Source organism: Papio anubis, chromosome 4, assembly GCF_008728515.1.
Source record: "Papio anubis isolate 15944 chromosome 4, Panubis1.0, whole genome shotgun sequence".
Lineage (NCBI taxonomy): Eukaryota > Metazoa > Chordata > Mammalia > Primates > Cercopithecidae > Papio > Papio anubis.
Genome location: NC_044979.1, coordinates 4,495,372 through 4,511,754, shown reverse-complemented (window position 1 = coordinate 4,511,754; position 16,383 = coordinate 4,495,372). Strand labels below are relative to the sequence as shown.

Here is a 16,383-nt window from a genome sequence, read left to right as displayed (position 1 = left end):
CCTCTTTTCTAGCCAGTCATTGTTAACCAGAATGTGCACCAGAGTCACCTGAAGAGGTTTTGCAGAAAAGGAGCCTATATCCTCCTCACTGTCCCCAACAAATACCAATTCTCCTGCCTGAAGTGGGCCCAGTGTCTGTATCAGCAGCGCACACATATGCACAACAGTTCAGTGGACTCCCCTGCAAACCACAGTAAATCTCACTAGGCAAATATGAAATCATAGTAGTGGCCGGCTTTTCATTCGGTTCTCTCAAACAACCTGGAAAATGTCACTTCATCCCAAACTCGCATCTGAACATCCGCCTCCTGGCTGCCACAGCGACTGGAAAATGACAGACCCTGGAGGTCTGGCTTCCTTCCTTTGTCTTCTCCTCACTGACCTCCGCAGGCTTCTGAGCTTCTGCACTGCCAAAGCTTCTGAGGCTGTGAGACAGACGCAGAGGGGAAGGGGACGCTAGAGGCGGCTGTCAAGCCCCTAGCTTTGAAGATCAGGACTCAAGAACACACAGTAGGACTAGGGCTCAAGTCCAGGGCACCAGGGTTCCTGAATTCACTTTTCATTGAGCGCTGCTCTCCATACTCCGGGATGCACCACGCGAAGATTCCTCTTCATTGGCCTTTCTCGCCTTGAGCGCGAAGCGATTTTGTCCTACTGGCTATGACCTTGATGCTGTTTGGCAGGAATGAGTAACACTCCAAATAATGGCACTGGCCTCTTCAAGGTATAGTGACAAGAAATGAAAAAAAAAAAAAAACACACAGCCCGGATCCTACCTGGGGCTGAAGCTCTGGATACAACTTTTGGCATCTTCGAGAGAGGCAGCCACTGACCACTGACTGTCCCCCGGTGTATCTTTCTTTTCTGATGCGAAAATAGCCCCCCAGCAGGACAGGGAAGGTGAAGAAAAGATGTATTCTCCAGTTTTTCCGAGTTAATTGTACTTGCTCAGAAAGCCAAGTGATTCATTTTGCTCCAAGTCAGGAGTCCATGCAATTAATTTCGTTGATGAAATAGGGTTTCTTCTTCTGCAAAACTCTGCTTCTAAACTATATTTGGTGCGTGGCATTTAAGCCAACTGCCTCATTAAGCTGGAATTCTGCAGAAACATGTTTGCAGAATAGGGACATTTGGAATTAATGCTAAAATGTCAAGGTTTCTTCTGCCCAGCTCTTTTTTACCCCTTAGTCTCTTTTTTTTTTTTTTTTTTTTTTTTGAGACGGAGTCTCGCTCTGTCACCCAGGCTGGAGTGCTGTGGCCGGATCTCAGCTCACTGCAAGCTCCGCCTCCCGGGTTTACGCCATTCTCCTGCCTCAGCCTCCGGAGTAGCTGGGACTACAGGCGCCCGCCACCACGCCCGGCTAATTTTTTGTATTTTTAGTAGAGACGGGGTTTCACCGTGTTAGCCCGGATGGTCTTGATCTCCTGACCTCGTGATCCGCCCGTCTCGGCCTCCCAAAGTGCTGGGATTACAGGCTTGAGCCACCGCGCCCGGCCTCCCCTTAGTCTCTTATACTTCATTATCACGTTAATGAACAACTAACGTACAGGAAAATAAAAATGGCAAGGAGCGATGTGTTCAAGGACACTGAGGGAAAATAAACTAAAGCTGCCCTAGTTTTGTACGGCCAGCATTTTGACGTGGCAGAGGTTCTTCACACGTGCCACCGTCTCGATGTGGGATGACATTGAGAGGAACTACCCTCTGCCATCACACACACCAGATACCTGTCATCCTGAACCCGATGACCCGATGGTCGCTAAGTTCCATTCTTTTATTTTATTTTATTTTATTTTATTTTATTTTATTTTATTATTTTTTTGAGACCAAGTCTCACTCTGTCACCCAGGCTGGAGTGCAGTGGCAAGATCTTGGCTCACTGCAACCTCTGCCTCCCAGGTTCGAGTGATGATTCTCCTGCCTCAGCCTCCCAAGTAGCTGGGATTGCAGGTGTGCGCCACCATGCCCAGCTAATTTTTGTATTTTTAGTAGAGACAGGGTTTCACCATGTTGACCGGGATGGTGTCAAACGCCTGACCTCAAGTGATCCGCCCACCTCGGCCTCCCAAAGGGCTGGGATTAAAGGTGTGTCTCTAAGTTTCCTTCTAACCATTACATTTGATAATCTGTAAAGATGGTTTTGCTCTATTTCTCTGAAGAGTGAATTGAGCTTCATGGAAACACTCTGGCATTTGTTGATGAGATCAATGGAAATAGAATATTCTCAGCCCAGCCTCATGGCCAGCCTTCACCCACATTTTTTTCAGTTTCTTGTCCCAACAAGCATGACCCACTTTGGCCTGTGCTGGTCAGAACCAAGCAGTAGCATTTCCTTTAGCTCAGAGAGCAAGTCTAGAAATAAGATACAAACCACCTTGGGTGGAAATGAGGGGTGACCCTTGCCCACCTTGCCTGGTGGCCTCTTGTGGAACCTACGGGGTAGGAATGAAAGTGGCCTGATGTTGCACTTGGCCAACGATTTATCATCCTCTGGCCTCAGAAAAGATTGCTTTGGGTTCAGAGGAGAGAAAGAAATGAGTTGTCTCTTCAGGGGTTTTGTTGTTATTGTTGTGTGTTTGTTTCTGTCCAAAGCTGCTTCATTTTTAAAGCCCTTGTTGCAGCAGCCGTTTTTCTGTTTTGGATTTTCCCGAGTTGGCTGTGAATTAATGTCCCATGGAAACCACTGCAGGGCTCCTCTGCTGATTTCTGTGGGCTCTGCACCTTCTCCCTCTGCGCTGTGAATTCTGCTCACTCCCGGGGACTGTACTCCAGCCCCGTTGGCCCCTTTCTTGTGGCCCTGCAGTGCAGACGTGATTGAGCACAATCACCCACAAATTGCATGGCAAATGGTGCCTGTTTTTTCCAGCAGACCATCTGCTGGAGTCAATTACTCACCATTGCAAGCGAGCAGACCGGGCAGATCCGGTGACTCTGCATAAAGTCACTTCTGAGTCACCTCATCCCAAACTCGCACCTGAACATCCACCTCCTGGCTGCCAAAGCAACTGGAAAATTACAGACCCTGGAGGTCTGGCTTCCTTCCTTTGTCTTCTCCTCACTGACCTCCTCAGGCTTCTGAGCTTCTCGGCACTGCCAAAGCTTCTGAGGCTGCAAGACAGACGCAGAGGGGAAGGGGACGCTAGAGGCAGCCGTTGAGCCCCTAGCTTTGAAGATCAGGACTCAAGAACACACAGCAGGACTAGGGCTCAAGTCCAGGGCACCAGGGCTCCTGAATTCATTTTTCACAGAGCGCTGCTCTCCATACTCCGGGATGCACCAGGGGACAGGAGGTCAGACCCACCACAGGCTTTGTATTTCGGGAGACTCCACCGAGTTGTTCTGGAGTCTGCGGCAGACTCGGCACTACCTTTGGTGGGGGGCTGTCTGCTGGGGAGTCTGACCAAGGCAAGATGAGGAAGACTCGTGTGACAGGGGAGCACGGTTCAATGAGGTGCAGCATCCCCCTCAGTGCCACACCAGGTGCCACAGAAATCTGGGGGGGGGGGCAGGCGGGCACATCTCACCCCCAGCCCCACTGCCCTCAGAGCCTGGCTCCTGCTCCCACCCCAGGAGAAGCATGGGCAGCGTGCCTGCTTCAGGCCTCTGGGCTTGGCTGTGAAACGCCACCGTGGATGACACCGACCCAGTGCTAAGCCTCCCTTCATGAATCCTCCTCCCGGCCAGCTGGTCTCCTCCTGCTGCCTCCCCGCGGGACCTGGGAGGCTGCTAATGTGGGCTGCTTCTTCCTTATCTGGGACTGTGCCCTCCTGTGGGCAGTCAGCCCTCGGCTTCCTTCCAATTTACGTTGTTCTGTTGTATTCGATGCCCTCATTTTGTTTCTGCAAAGTGTTTTCAAGCTCCTTAATCACCTTTCTACACTACAGGTACATAGAGCAGATTTGTGGTACACACCTAATAATAACCAGTTGAATGGGACTCATAAATTATTTTAATCATTATTTTAGAAACAAATCTAGAGGGAATTAGTTTCACGATATATAGACCCTGTACAAGACAGAACCCCTTGACCCAAGAGCTGTTCACAATGAAATGGGTTCTCTGACTGGTTACACTTGGGAAGTGTATGCTCCCAATGTGTTGAAAAAAATGCTGTAGAATTTTCCCCTCTAGAATAGAGATCACACCCTACAAAACTCGTCTGTCATTAAAACTCTAACCAGGACACTGATGGGCTAGGAAAGAATAATGGGTGTTTCTGGTTGAAGCCCAAGAGAATCAGTCTTTCATTTCAGTCCTTCTGAAGATGGATCCATTTTGGTTTTCTACCATGCATAGTGAGCTTGTACCCTTCTTGTAAGAAGCCACACATAGTGAGCTTGCACCCTTTGTGTACTGCAAGATGCATGCTGGGCCTTTGGACTCATTATCTGAGGAGGGAGCTCTGTGTGTGCGTTAATCCCTGGCCTGCTTTTGGGGGACTCAGCCTCTGCCAGAGCTCACTTTCTCATTTGGTTCCATCTGCATGGGACATGCTTCCATGTGAATTTACTTTCTCCAGTGCTATTTTTCTAATCATACTAAAGTAATAATCAACAATAGTCCAATCATAGTTCAACTCAAAAGTACATGTTGGGCTCATAGTGTTCAAATGTGTACAAAGGAAAAAAAAAACATTTCCGGATGATTAGCATCTGTTTGGTTGAGCTTTGGTTAATGAGGTTTTCCTGTGCTGGACTTAGTCATCAGCATCAGACATTTCTTGAGCCCCCAAGAAATATAAGCATGTGCAGGACACAGTGAAGATTCCTCAAAGATTGTAGCAGATAAGGGATTCTGCAGGGACTCATTTCTTTCCTGGCCACCTCATGTTCCTGCGTGTGCAGCTCCGATTTCCACTCACTTGTTACTATTCACATTTCTCTACTCTGTTTTCCCTTAGAGGAGATTTTGAAGACACACATCGCACATTGGTGGTCTCCGGACGGCACGAGACTCGCCTACGCCACCATCAATGATTCCCGTGTCCCTCTCATGGAGCTCCCAACTTACACCGGCTCCATCTACCCCACCGTGAAGCCCTACCACTATCCCAAGGTAGGCAAAGGGACACTGCACAGCAAATTCTTTAAATTATTCATGAGCACCCCAGCCCTGCTCACTCAGTGTGCAGACGTGATCATCAGACGTGTATATGAGCAAAGCAGTTAACAAAAGAAAGATTAATCATGTCTCATTACATTGCATTACATTCCCACCTCTGTTGAGCTGAGTCATTGGCAGGTTTACTTCTTTTAGACAATCGAACTACTGTTCATCACCTGACTGAACTTCACTGAACCAAAATACATAGGGTACCTCCCCTCACCACTCCCCAGTGATGAAAGTGCACCTGACCTCTCTCACGCATCTTATTTCTACTTTGCGCTTGGCCTCTGGGAGGGCAGAAAGACTTCCATCTGCCCCTGGTCCCCTGGGTCTGGGCAAGGCTGTTTTGCACGTGGTCACTGCTACAGGCTAAATGTTTGTGTTCTTGCCAAATTCACACATTAAAATCCTAACCCCCAAGGTGTTGGTATTAGGAGGGAGATCACTGGGAGGTGACAAGACATGGAGGGCAGAGCCTTCATGATTGGGATTTGTGCCCTTACGGATTTGTCTGTTTTCATGCTGCTGATTAAGACATGCCCAAGACTAGGCAATTTAGGAAAGAAAGGTTTATTGGACTCACAGTTCCACGTGGCTGGGGAGATCTCACGATCATGTCGGAAGGTAAAAGGCATGTCTTACGTGGCGGCAGACAAGAGGAGAGAGCTTGTGCAGGGAAACTCACAGTTTTAAAACCATCAGATCTTGTGAGACTTATTCACTATCAGGAGAACAGCATGGGAAAGACCTGCTCCCATGATTCAGTTACCTCCCACCGGGTCCCTCCCACAACACATGGGAATTCAAGATGAGATTTGGGTGGGGACACAGCCAAACCATATCACCTTATAAAAGAGACCCCAGAGAGACCCTCCCTATTTCCACCATGTGACAATACAGCAAGAAAGCATCCTCTGTGAACCAGAAATTGGGCTCTCACCAGATACTGAACCAGCTAGCACCTTGATCTTGGACTTCCAGTCCCCGGAGCTGTGAGAGATGCATTGCTATTGTTTGTGAGCCACTCAGTTTATGGTATTTTTTTATAGCAGCCTAGAGGGACCAAGACAGTCATGTTCTGACCCAATGAGCTGGTAGAACAGCAAGTCTCCAGTGGCTGGGAGGGAATATTGGGGGAAGCAGGGACATCCAAATCTCGCTTTGTTACCAAATCAAAGCATCCCAGCATGAGTGAAGGGCCTGATGCTAAAACCTCCACAGCCATTCAGCTGGAGAGAGGTCAGTGCCCGAGTGTGGACACAGCTGCCATAGACACGCAGGGTCTGCCATGCTGGCCTCTGGCTTCACTAGACTTCTCCAAGACCCCTGGGCTGGATGGAGGTGAGCAGTTTCCTGCCTGCACCCTGCCTAGTGACTGGAGGCTCACTTCCTGCCATGAGCTGCCTCTGCCAGGGGGCATTTAAACCTCAGCATCCTAGCCCACCAGAGAGCTCTGAAAGCTGATGGTATGTGCCTGCTCTGCCATAATCACCCCCACAGACCTGCTGGCTTACAGTTTACAGCAAGAGGATTGATAACATATAAGGCAGATACATGAGGCCAGTAAGGTTCCCAGAGTGACAGCCTAGAGAAAGGAAACACCTGGTGTCTTAGCTCCAGCTGCCACAACGAAATAACACAGACCTAAGCAGCTTAAACAGCAGGAATTTCTTTCTCATAGTTGTGGAGGCTGGAAGTCCAAGATTAGGGTTCCAGCTGATTTGGTTCCTGGTGAGGGCTCTCTTCCTGGCTTGCAGACAGCCACCTTCTTGCCATGTCTTCACATGAAAGGGCAAGAGAGGGTTCTGGTGTCTCTTCCTCTCCTTTTATGGACACGAATCTCATCACAAGGGTGCCACCCTCATGACCTTATCTAACCTCAATCACCTCCCAAAGACCTTACTTCCAAATAGCATCACACTGGGGGTTAGGGCTGCACTGTATGAATTGAGGGACATATTCAGTCCATACACCTGGTAATACAGGCTCTTTTCAACAGCCTTTGATCAACATGGCCAACATCCAAGGGAGCCCCAGAAGGAAGAAGCACAAGGCTCTCGTGGCCATAGCCTTCCTTTCTGCCTTTTCGGATTCTGAGAGCATCTGGACGTTAACATGTGTGGATTTGCCTTTGACAGAATTCCTTCACTCCTTTTTCAGCTAACCTTGATTGGTCTTAGTCTGTAGCATGTGGAAGGGTCCAGGATTTTAGTTAGAAGCATAGTTAAATAGAGAAAAGTGTACTGGACTGATGCTAGTTCCTTCTAACCCTTCTACGTTTCTTACCAGCTGTTCACAGCCACCCCACCCACCGGAAGAGCTGGTGACTGTCTGACCTTCATCTGACCTGGAGATGAATTGTTCCCATGATTGTCTTTTTGTGGGAGTTTCCCCAATCTAGGAGTGATAACCTGGAATCCAGTAGGGTGCCCTTGATTTTACAGTGAACCCTCAGACAGGTGCTCTGAAGCTGGGATTATGAAATCCCAGATTACTCAAAATTTGGGGTTTCATATTTTAATAGAAAATCAACATATTCTGGCTGACAGAATTCAGATGCTCCTTGCCCCAGTCCCACCCACTCCTCAGAGGCATGAATAGGCAAGCCTGCCTAACATGCCCTGTCGTGGGCCTGATAGCCTCTGTAAACCTGAACGTCTTCTGCAGGATGGAAGTGAGAGCATCAGACAAGACCCTGAAGTCCCCCTGAAGAAGAAACTCCACATCTCTCCCCAGACCCATACTTGTCCCCCAGAGAGTGGGGAGCAGGGAAGCAGAATAGTGCCCCAGTTCCTTTTTGAAGGAATTAATCTCTCCCCACGCTGAGCATGGCCACAGCTCCTCAATGTCCATCATTTGCTCACCTCCAACTTTCCCCTTCCTGGCATCCAATCCATCTTTTCTCCTCCACTCCTCTTCTTGTCTTCTCTTTTAAGCAAGGGGTTCAGTACTTGCTTGACATTGCCAAACCGGGCAGTTGGTTGGAATGGGAAGTGGGTGGGATTCTAGAAGAGCAAGAATCAGCCCACTTAACCCTTTGTCCTTTTGAAAACCCTACACATGAACCATCTGTTCTTCACATTAATTCTACTCCTTAATATGGAGGAATCTCCTGGGAAAGGCTTTGCAGAGCCGAAGTTCACTCTTGCATGAGGCTGCTTGTTCATATCTCTGCCCCTTTTTAATTCCCAGGCTGGAAGTGAGAACCCCAGCATTTCCCTACACGTTATTGGCTTAAATGGACCCACCCATGATCTGGAGATGATGCCACCTGATGATCCACGGATGAGGTTTGCTTCCTTCTATTATGTTACTGAAAAAAAAAAAAAAGAAAACGAAGGTGAATGTTCAATGTACATGGTCTCTTCTGGATCAGATTTATCCTACAACAAATTTAAACATCCAAGAAAAAGGTACCTTTCCTAAAGATTTCCTCACTGTTTTATGATTCCATTTTCTAGGAAAAGAATACCATTCACCAAGTACTATTATTTCTTATCTTAGGTCAGGTGCAGGTTATCCTCCCGGGAGCTGGGCTCCTCTGGGAGGGGCATGACTGGGCCCCAGGCATGCCTCAGGGGGACACCAGAGGAAATGATGCAGTCTTCCCAAGACAGTCCATGGAATCTGACCTTCCATAAATGGTGCTCTATTTTTAGAGCATTTTTTAGAGCATGGAGCAACTTGCCAGTGGCAAATCCTATTCTCATAAAGTTGGTAAGGTCCCAACCCTGTGGAAGGTATTAACAATGTCATTGAGTTATTATTATTAGCATCTGATTGTGGTCAATTTTTTTCTAAAAACAACTGATTTAGAATTGAAGTGAAGTGATCTAAATATCAGTTTAGTATTTTCCCCAAATTCAAGCAGCCTGCGGACTGATTATACTTCCAGAGTCCAGCTATACCATCATCAGCCTTCTCTCTGTCAAGAATATTGATGGGAGACTCAAAAAGAGAAGGGGATTTTAGCAGTGCTAAGACCCACTCATACATAGATTCTGAAATTTCATGAATGGCACTATTTAAACCAAGAATAACTCATTCTGAGGCTCAGCAAAGACCCAACCCATATTTTGCTGTACCTCTGGCCTGGGCCTTTATTATTCCATTCAAAACGCCATGTTACTACTAGCTTCTGGCACTTTCTGGAAGGGCAGGAATTGAGGTCTCGGGTCTAGCTCGGGGATGAATGCTCTGGCACCTGGTGACTCTGGACCTCTCTGAATGATGTGCTTGTGTCCTGCAGTGGCTCCAATGCCACCTTTGCCCTACACCCCGAGCTCCTGCACAGAAGCCTGAGACCTCTGCAGAATTCTACTGAGGTTCCTTCCCCTCGTCTTTCTTCAATGAAACTTATAATGTTGTAAGATCCCCAGGCGGACAGATGAAGCCCAGAAGCCCAGTGCTCTAGGAAGGGTGAGGCACTGCCTGTCCCTCTTAGCCCTGCATGGGTCTTCTCCCCAACATGGGAGGACCTGAGTCTCCAAAGTGTTAATGAACCTAGCCCCCAGCAGCTGGTCCCAGGGATGACCGACCACTGGGGCGTCAGCCCAAGACATGCGCTGGTTCGGAGAGGTGAATTGATTTGGCTGGTGATATTTTTGCTGAGATTTTTTTTTAAAGTTCAGAGGATTGCTTTGGCTTTTCTCCTGAAGTTCCATATTTTTTATTGTTTTCCTTTCAGCCCCTATCCCTGCCAAGCCTCCTGGGGCCTGGTCCAGCAAACTCACTGAATTAATATGGAAAGTCACCTGGAAAATTTCAGCCATCTGTTTGAGTTAATTGAAAATCTCGTTTAGTCAATTTGGTGCTGCTGTTTCCATAGGCTTGATTAGCTTCAAGGACAATGAAAAATTAGCGTCAGCCAGGACTTGAAGCCTGGATGCTGGGCTTCAGGTTTTCTGGTTAGTCTCATTTCCTAAGCTCAGTGCAATAATGCGTTTTATACGTAATACAAATTCGTAGCATGTAAATGTCACACTTTCTCATACTGCTTCTCTATCACACATCTTTGACAGTTTTAAAAAGTCAGCACAGATATATCAGAAATCCCAGACTCAATGTAGCGCAGATGTTTAGTATTTGCCGGCCATTTGCCTGAGCACTGGGAATTTGGTGGCAAACGAAGTTCACAGTGTGGAGGGGACCCTGGATCCTGAAGAAGTTGTTACTAGCAAGTAAATCCCTGCAGGTGTGAGAAGGGCTGGTGGAGACGTGTGGAAGAGGAGGCCACCTGGTCTTGAGGGTGGCAGTGTCACAGCTGAGGTCAGAGTTTCTGCATGTCCATGCTAGTGACATTTGGGGCTCAGCAATTCTGTGATGTAGGGGACAGTCCTGTGTACCATAGAGCATTAGGCAGCATCCCTGGCCTTACCTGTGAGATGCTGTAATATTCGCCTTTTCCCTGTCCAGTTGTGACCGTCACAAATGTCTCCAGCCATTGCCCAGTGTCCCCAGATTGAGGACTACTGGTTTCAAGTGAAGGTTCACTAGCCAACTGCCTGGGTTCGAGTTCTGGCTCTGTGGGCTCTGTCAAGTTACTCAGCCTCCCTGATTGAGTTTCCTCATCTGTAAAATGGAGATAATTTTAATAATAAACATGTTTACTCTTGTGGACAGTTATGAAAGTTAGATAAGGCACGGATCATAGGGCTAGCTCCTCCGATCGTTCCGTCTTGTGGCTATAAGTACCCCTTCTATGTGGACAGCTCTCACCTGTGTACCTCAGCCTGGCCTGGGTCAGGACTCTAGGTTCAAAAAGCCAACCACCCAACCAGCATCGCTCCTGGGCGTGGTCACCATGTAATTTTTAAATGGTCAAATTGTGATTCTCAAACAAAATCAATCAACATGTGTCCAAGATTTTATTTAACTCATTAATTAATAAGGGAGCCAGTGAGCTCTTAAAAAGAGGCCATAGAACCGTCGAGAGCCAATTGTATAGAGGCAACTGAAGAAGGACATCCTAGGGTGAGTCTGCCAGGTTAGTCAGCCATCCGGGAGAGAAGCCTACCCCAGCAGGGTTGAAACTGCCCCTGTAATTGGAAATCAAGCCCAGCATTGAACTGGAGGAGGGCCCAGTGATCCCATCTGTCTCTTTACCACCTTCAGATCCATTTGCTGACACTGTCTACACAGCACCTCAGGCCAAACCCAGTCAAAGCCAAGCTCCCGCTCTCCTCGTCTACACCTGCTCCCTGCAGTCTCCCCATCATGGTCCAGGGCAACTCCACCTTGCAGGGTCCCAGGCCTCCTTTACGTCCCTCTGTGCTGGGGATCCTCTTGGCAGGTGCCTGGCATCAGCCTGCAACCCCTTGCTGCTCCCCACTCCTCCCTGGCCTGGCCCACCAGCACTGCCGCCTCCTGCCCCACCCACTGCTGACCCCACACAGCAGCCAGAGTAACCCTTTAAATGACATCAGGCCACGTACCCGCTGCTCCCAGACATCTAGTGGCTTCTGTTTCTCTCCAAGTAAAGGCCAGACTTCCTACAGTGGCCTCAGAAGCCCGCATGGTAGATAGATAAATAGAAAGATAGATAGATGATTGATAGATAGATAGATAGATAGATAGATAGATAGATAGATAGATAGATAGGCCATGTGCACCCTTTCTATCTCCCCTCACATCGGCTGGGTCACTCCCATATGAGGATCTGCCCAGAGGCTCCCCTCTGCCCAGAGAACTCCTCCCCACTTAGGTCCTGATCAGATACATGGCTCCCACAGTGACTTCCCTGATAACCACATTTCACACGACAGCCCCACCCCTGCTTTCATTTTCTTCCTTCTATTCATCCCAGTGGGATTTTTAGATACTTTTTAAATGGTTTCATTTTCATTTTCCCACCTGCTACCTAGAACAGGAAGTTGTTGAGGCAGGGATGTTAGTTCCTGTGGGGTGGGCGCTGGCTCCAGTTCTGCAACAGGGCTCTGGAACCTTGGCTGGATGGATGCCTTGGCTTCAGCATTAGCCAGTAAAATCTCATTTGCATGGGATTCTTGAAGCTTGAGATGTCCTCAGTTGTGCTGGTACCTTTTTAAGAACCAAAACTTATTCATTATTTAGCCATGGATGACATCTTGCCCTCTCAAGCACAGGATGCTAAAGGAACTAACTAAAACTAACTAAAACTAAGACACCTCATCTGCGGAGGGACACGAAAGGAATGAACCCTAAGCCATGCCCCTGAGCACCTAGGGAGGGATAGATGCAGAGGTTTCTGGAAGCCTACAGCTTATTTCAGCAGGCTAGCTTACAAACCAAGAGGAAGGCAGAAAGCATTTCATGTATGTGAAATGCTTTATGCCACCCATTTTCAATTTTTTTTTCTTGTTTGAATTTTTTTTTCTTGTTTGCTTGTTAACTAGATTGACTTCTCCAATGGTTCTTAGATGCAGGGAGAGTTAAGTCTGCACTTTCAAATCTTGGCATTGGCAAGCACTTATCATCATCCATGTGGCACGTGCTGTGTGAGGCCCTTGGGTGATGAAGACACGTGGCCTCTCCCAACGGGAGCTCACATTCCGAGAGGCCTGGACAGCTTGTAGCCAGGGGCTGCAATGAAGTGTGGCAGGAGCCGCACCTAGGAGCAGAGGTGCCCCTTGTGGGGTGAGTTGGAAGTGTTCAGGATGGTTTTGCAGACCTCAGAAGGATCCCAGGCGAAATTGGAGGCCCTCTTGGGAAACGGCTCTGTTAAAGAGAAGTAAGAGCGGTGGGCCTGGAGTAGAGCTCAGCCTTCCTCAAGCTAACGCAGGGACCCAGGCCTTGTTAAGCTGAACCTGACCAGGAAAGAGTAAACACAGTCTATCCTGTGGGTGGAAAAAAATAAATGCAAATCGCTGTGCTGTGGTTCCTATGCTTTCACACGGAAACCCAGCTGCACTGATAAAACAAGTGTGCTTATTTTTTGCCGGTTTCCTCTGGCCTTTCCCGAGCAGTTGAGCTGTGTGTTGAATTAAGATGTGGCAGATAGCCAGCACTATCATTCTGAAGACATGTTGCCCTGTGCTGATATGTGCTGTTATTTGCCTCCAAAGATCCTGTTCGGTTGCAGCGCAGCTGCTCTTCTCCTGATTCCCTGGCAAGTAGAGGTGGTAAAGGGCTCCCAGAACCCAAGACACAAAACCAACCATGTCCCTGATGCACCTGTGCGCAGGTGCGGAGGCTCACTCCTCCACCACCCACGGCCCATGAAAGGCTCAGAGGCCTCTCACTTTCATTTTCTTTTAGTTGTTTGTTTTGATCCCAAGCACCAAGGATTTAGATGCTGTGCAGCTCCTGGCACAGGAGCATGGTTGGTCCATGCAGGCCTCTCTCATTTTATTGATTTGCTCTTTTTCAACGTTAGTCCCTACTCCCATGCCCTCGCCACCTCATAGGCACCTATTTCAAATGCTTAGAGGACCCTTGTTCCTCTGTGTTTTTGTAAAGCCTGTATTGTTGCTCGGGTATGTGCACGCTTACTTACATAAATGGCATTGTGATAGAGATGTAGATAAGCTATAGGATAGAAACAGAGCTCCAGACACAGATGTCTGTTTCCTCCTGTTTTCCTCTGAGCACCATATGAAGACCCAGCACACCCACGTGTATTTGACCAGCCCACGGCTTCTAACTGCACACAGTGACGCCAGATGCCCCCAGCTCCAGGGCAGCTTACACACTCATAGCCTCCTCTGCCTCCAGGCTTCTCCCCAACATGCACTGCCCATGACACCTCCATGCTGACCCAGATGCGAAACTCAGCCTTCTCTCTTCCCAATTTATACCAAACATGGTATGTGCACAAGCCTTGGGAAAGCTGAGGGTCATCAAAGCCATGAAAACATCACAGAACAGTAGAGTTCTCACACCTAATGGCTTGAGTACCACCCCCCCAAAAACCACCACCATCATCACCACCACCTCTTCCCCAACCTTCACCACCTATACAACCTCCACCACTACCTCCACCACCTCCACCACCTCCACAACCTCTACAACTTCCAACACTACAACCTTCACCACCAGCTCCATCACCACCACCACCCACAACCTCTACAACTTCCAACACCACCACTCACCACCTATACAACCTCCACCACCACCACACCTCCACAACCTTAACTCTCCAACACCAAACCCCACCACCAGCTCCCATCACCATCACCACCACCACCTCTATCACCACCACAACCTCTACAACTTCCAACACCACCACCTTCACCACCTATACAACCTCCACCACTACCACCACCACTACCACCACCTCCACAACTCACAACTTCCAACACTACAACCTCCCACCACCAGCTCCATCACCATCACCACCCACCACCCCTATCACCACCACAACCCCTACAACTCCAACACCACCACACCACCACCCATAAACTTCCACCACTACCACCACCTCACTACCTCACCCTCCACCAACCTCTACAACTTCCACCACAACCTTCACCACCAGCCCCATCACCACCACCACCCACAACCTCTACAACTTCCAACACCACCACCTTCACCACCTATACAACCTCCACCACTACCACCACCACTACCACCTCACCTCCACAACCTCTACAACTCCAACACTACAACCTTCACCACCAGCTCCATCACCATCACCACCCACCTCACCTCCTATCACCCCCACAACCTCTACAACTTCCAACACCACCACCTTCACCACCTATACAACCTCCACCACTACCACCTCCACAACCTTTACAACTTCCAACACTACAACCTTCACCACCAGCTCCATCACCACCACCACCACCTCTACAACTTCCAACACCACCACCACCTTCACCACCTATACAACCTCCACCACTACCACCACCACTACCACCACCTCCACAACCTCTACAACTTCCAACACTACAACCTTCACCACCAGCTCCATCACCATCACCACCACCACCTCTATCACCCCCACAACCTCTACAACTTCCAACACCACCACCTTCACCACCTATACAACCTCCACCACCACCAGCTCCACAACCTTTACAACTTCCAACACTACAACCTTCACCACCAGCTCCATCACCATCACCACCACCACCTCTATCACCACCACAACCTCTACAACTTCCAACACCACCACCTTCACCACCTATACAACCTCCACCACCACCAGCTCCACAACCTTTACAACTTCCAACACTACAACTTCACCACCAGCTCCATCACCACCACCACCCACAACCTCTACAACTTCCACCACCAGCTCCACCATCACCTCCACAACCACCACCACTATCACCACCACTCGTGCCATCACCTCCACCACCACCATCACCTCCATCACCTCCACAACCTCTACCACCAGCACCCCACCATCACCTCCATCACCACCACCACAACTACCCCCACCATCACCTCCATCACCTCCACAACTTCTATAACTTCCACCACTGGCTCCACCATCACCTCCATAACCACGACCACTATCACCACCACTGTGCACAATTTCGATGATGATGACATTTTCGACATTTTTCGAGAATTTATGATTTCGACGGGATTTTACGATATTTATTTATTTATTTATTTACGCATACGATGATGATTATGATGATATTTACTTTAATCGACATTTTCTGTGACGACGAGACGATATTATTTATTTATTTTGATGACATTTTCGACATGAGACGACATTTAATTTTGACATTTTACTTATTTGTCGATGATATTTTCGACGATGATTATTTTCGAGACCCTTTTATTTATTTTACTTGTTTAATGACACTGACGATTTTCTATTATTTCGAGACTCTTCGATATATTTTTATTTCTTTTATTTATTTATTTCTTTATTTTTATTTACTTTATTTATTTACGATGACATTTATACCACCACCATCACCACCACCCCCACCATCGCCTCCACCACCACCACCATCATCACTTCTACTTCCACCACCACCACTGTCACCCCTCACTTGGTCCCAGTTGCTCTCCCTTCTGAGGTCTCCTCTGCCTCCTTCCCTATCATAAACAAGCTCTCCTGCCTCACATTTACAATATCAATAACCTCTCACATTTACAATGACCTGACTTGCCTGTGGTTGCACTTCTAATTAGCAGTAGAACCAGAACTTGAACACGAGTCTCCCATCACCACAGCCTTTGCTCAGTATTGTTTAAGAGCTGTCGCGCCTACTGCCTTTCCCCTTGTGCTTGAACTTTCTTGTGGCACAAACCTCGTTTGGAGGGTTTGCTGGCAAAGCCTCTGTTCTTCCTGCTTTCCTCCCTCAGGGTGTGGCCCATCTGGATGCTGG

At 48.3% G+C, this 16,383-nt stretch overlaps 1 protein-coding gene across 3 annotated transcripts in view; it reads left to right on the top strand.

Moving 5' to 3' along the window:
- DPP6 (dipeptidyl peptidase like 6) overlaps positions 1-16,383 on the top strand; it is a 1,015,511-nt gene that overhangs the window by 883,037 nt on the left and 116,091 nt on the right. For all 3 annotated transcript variants that reach the window (XM_017957362.3, XM_009204279.4, XM_017957361.3), the window contains exons 9-10: positions 4,902-5,056; positions 8,300-8,397. In XM_017957362.3, coding sequence (XP_017812851.3) covers positions 4,902-5,056; positions 8,300-8,397 — 253 coding nt within the window. The remainder of the gene's footprint in view (positions 1-4,901; positions 5,057-8,299; positions 8,398-16,383) is intronic.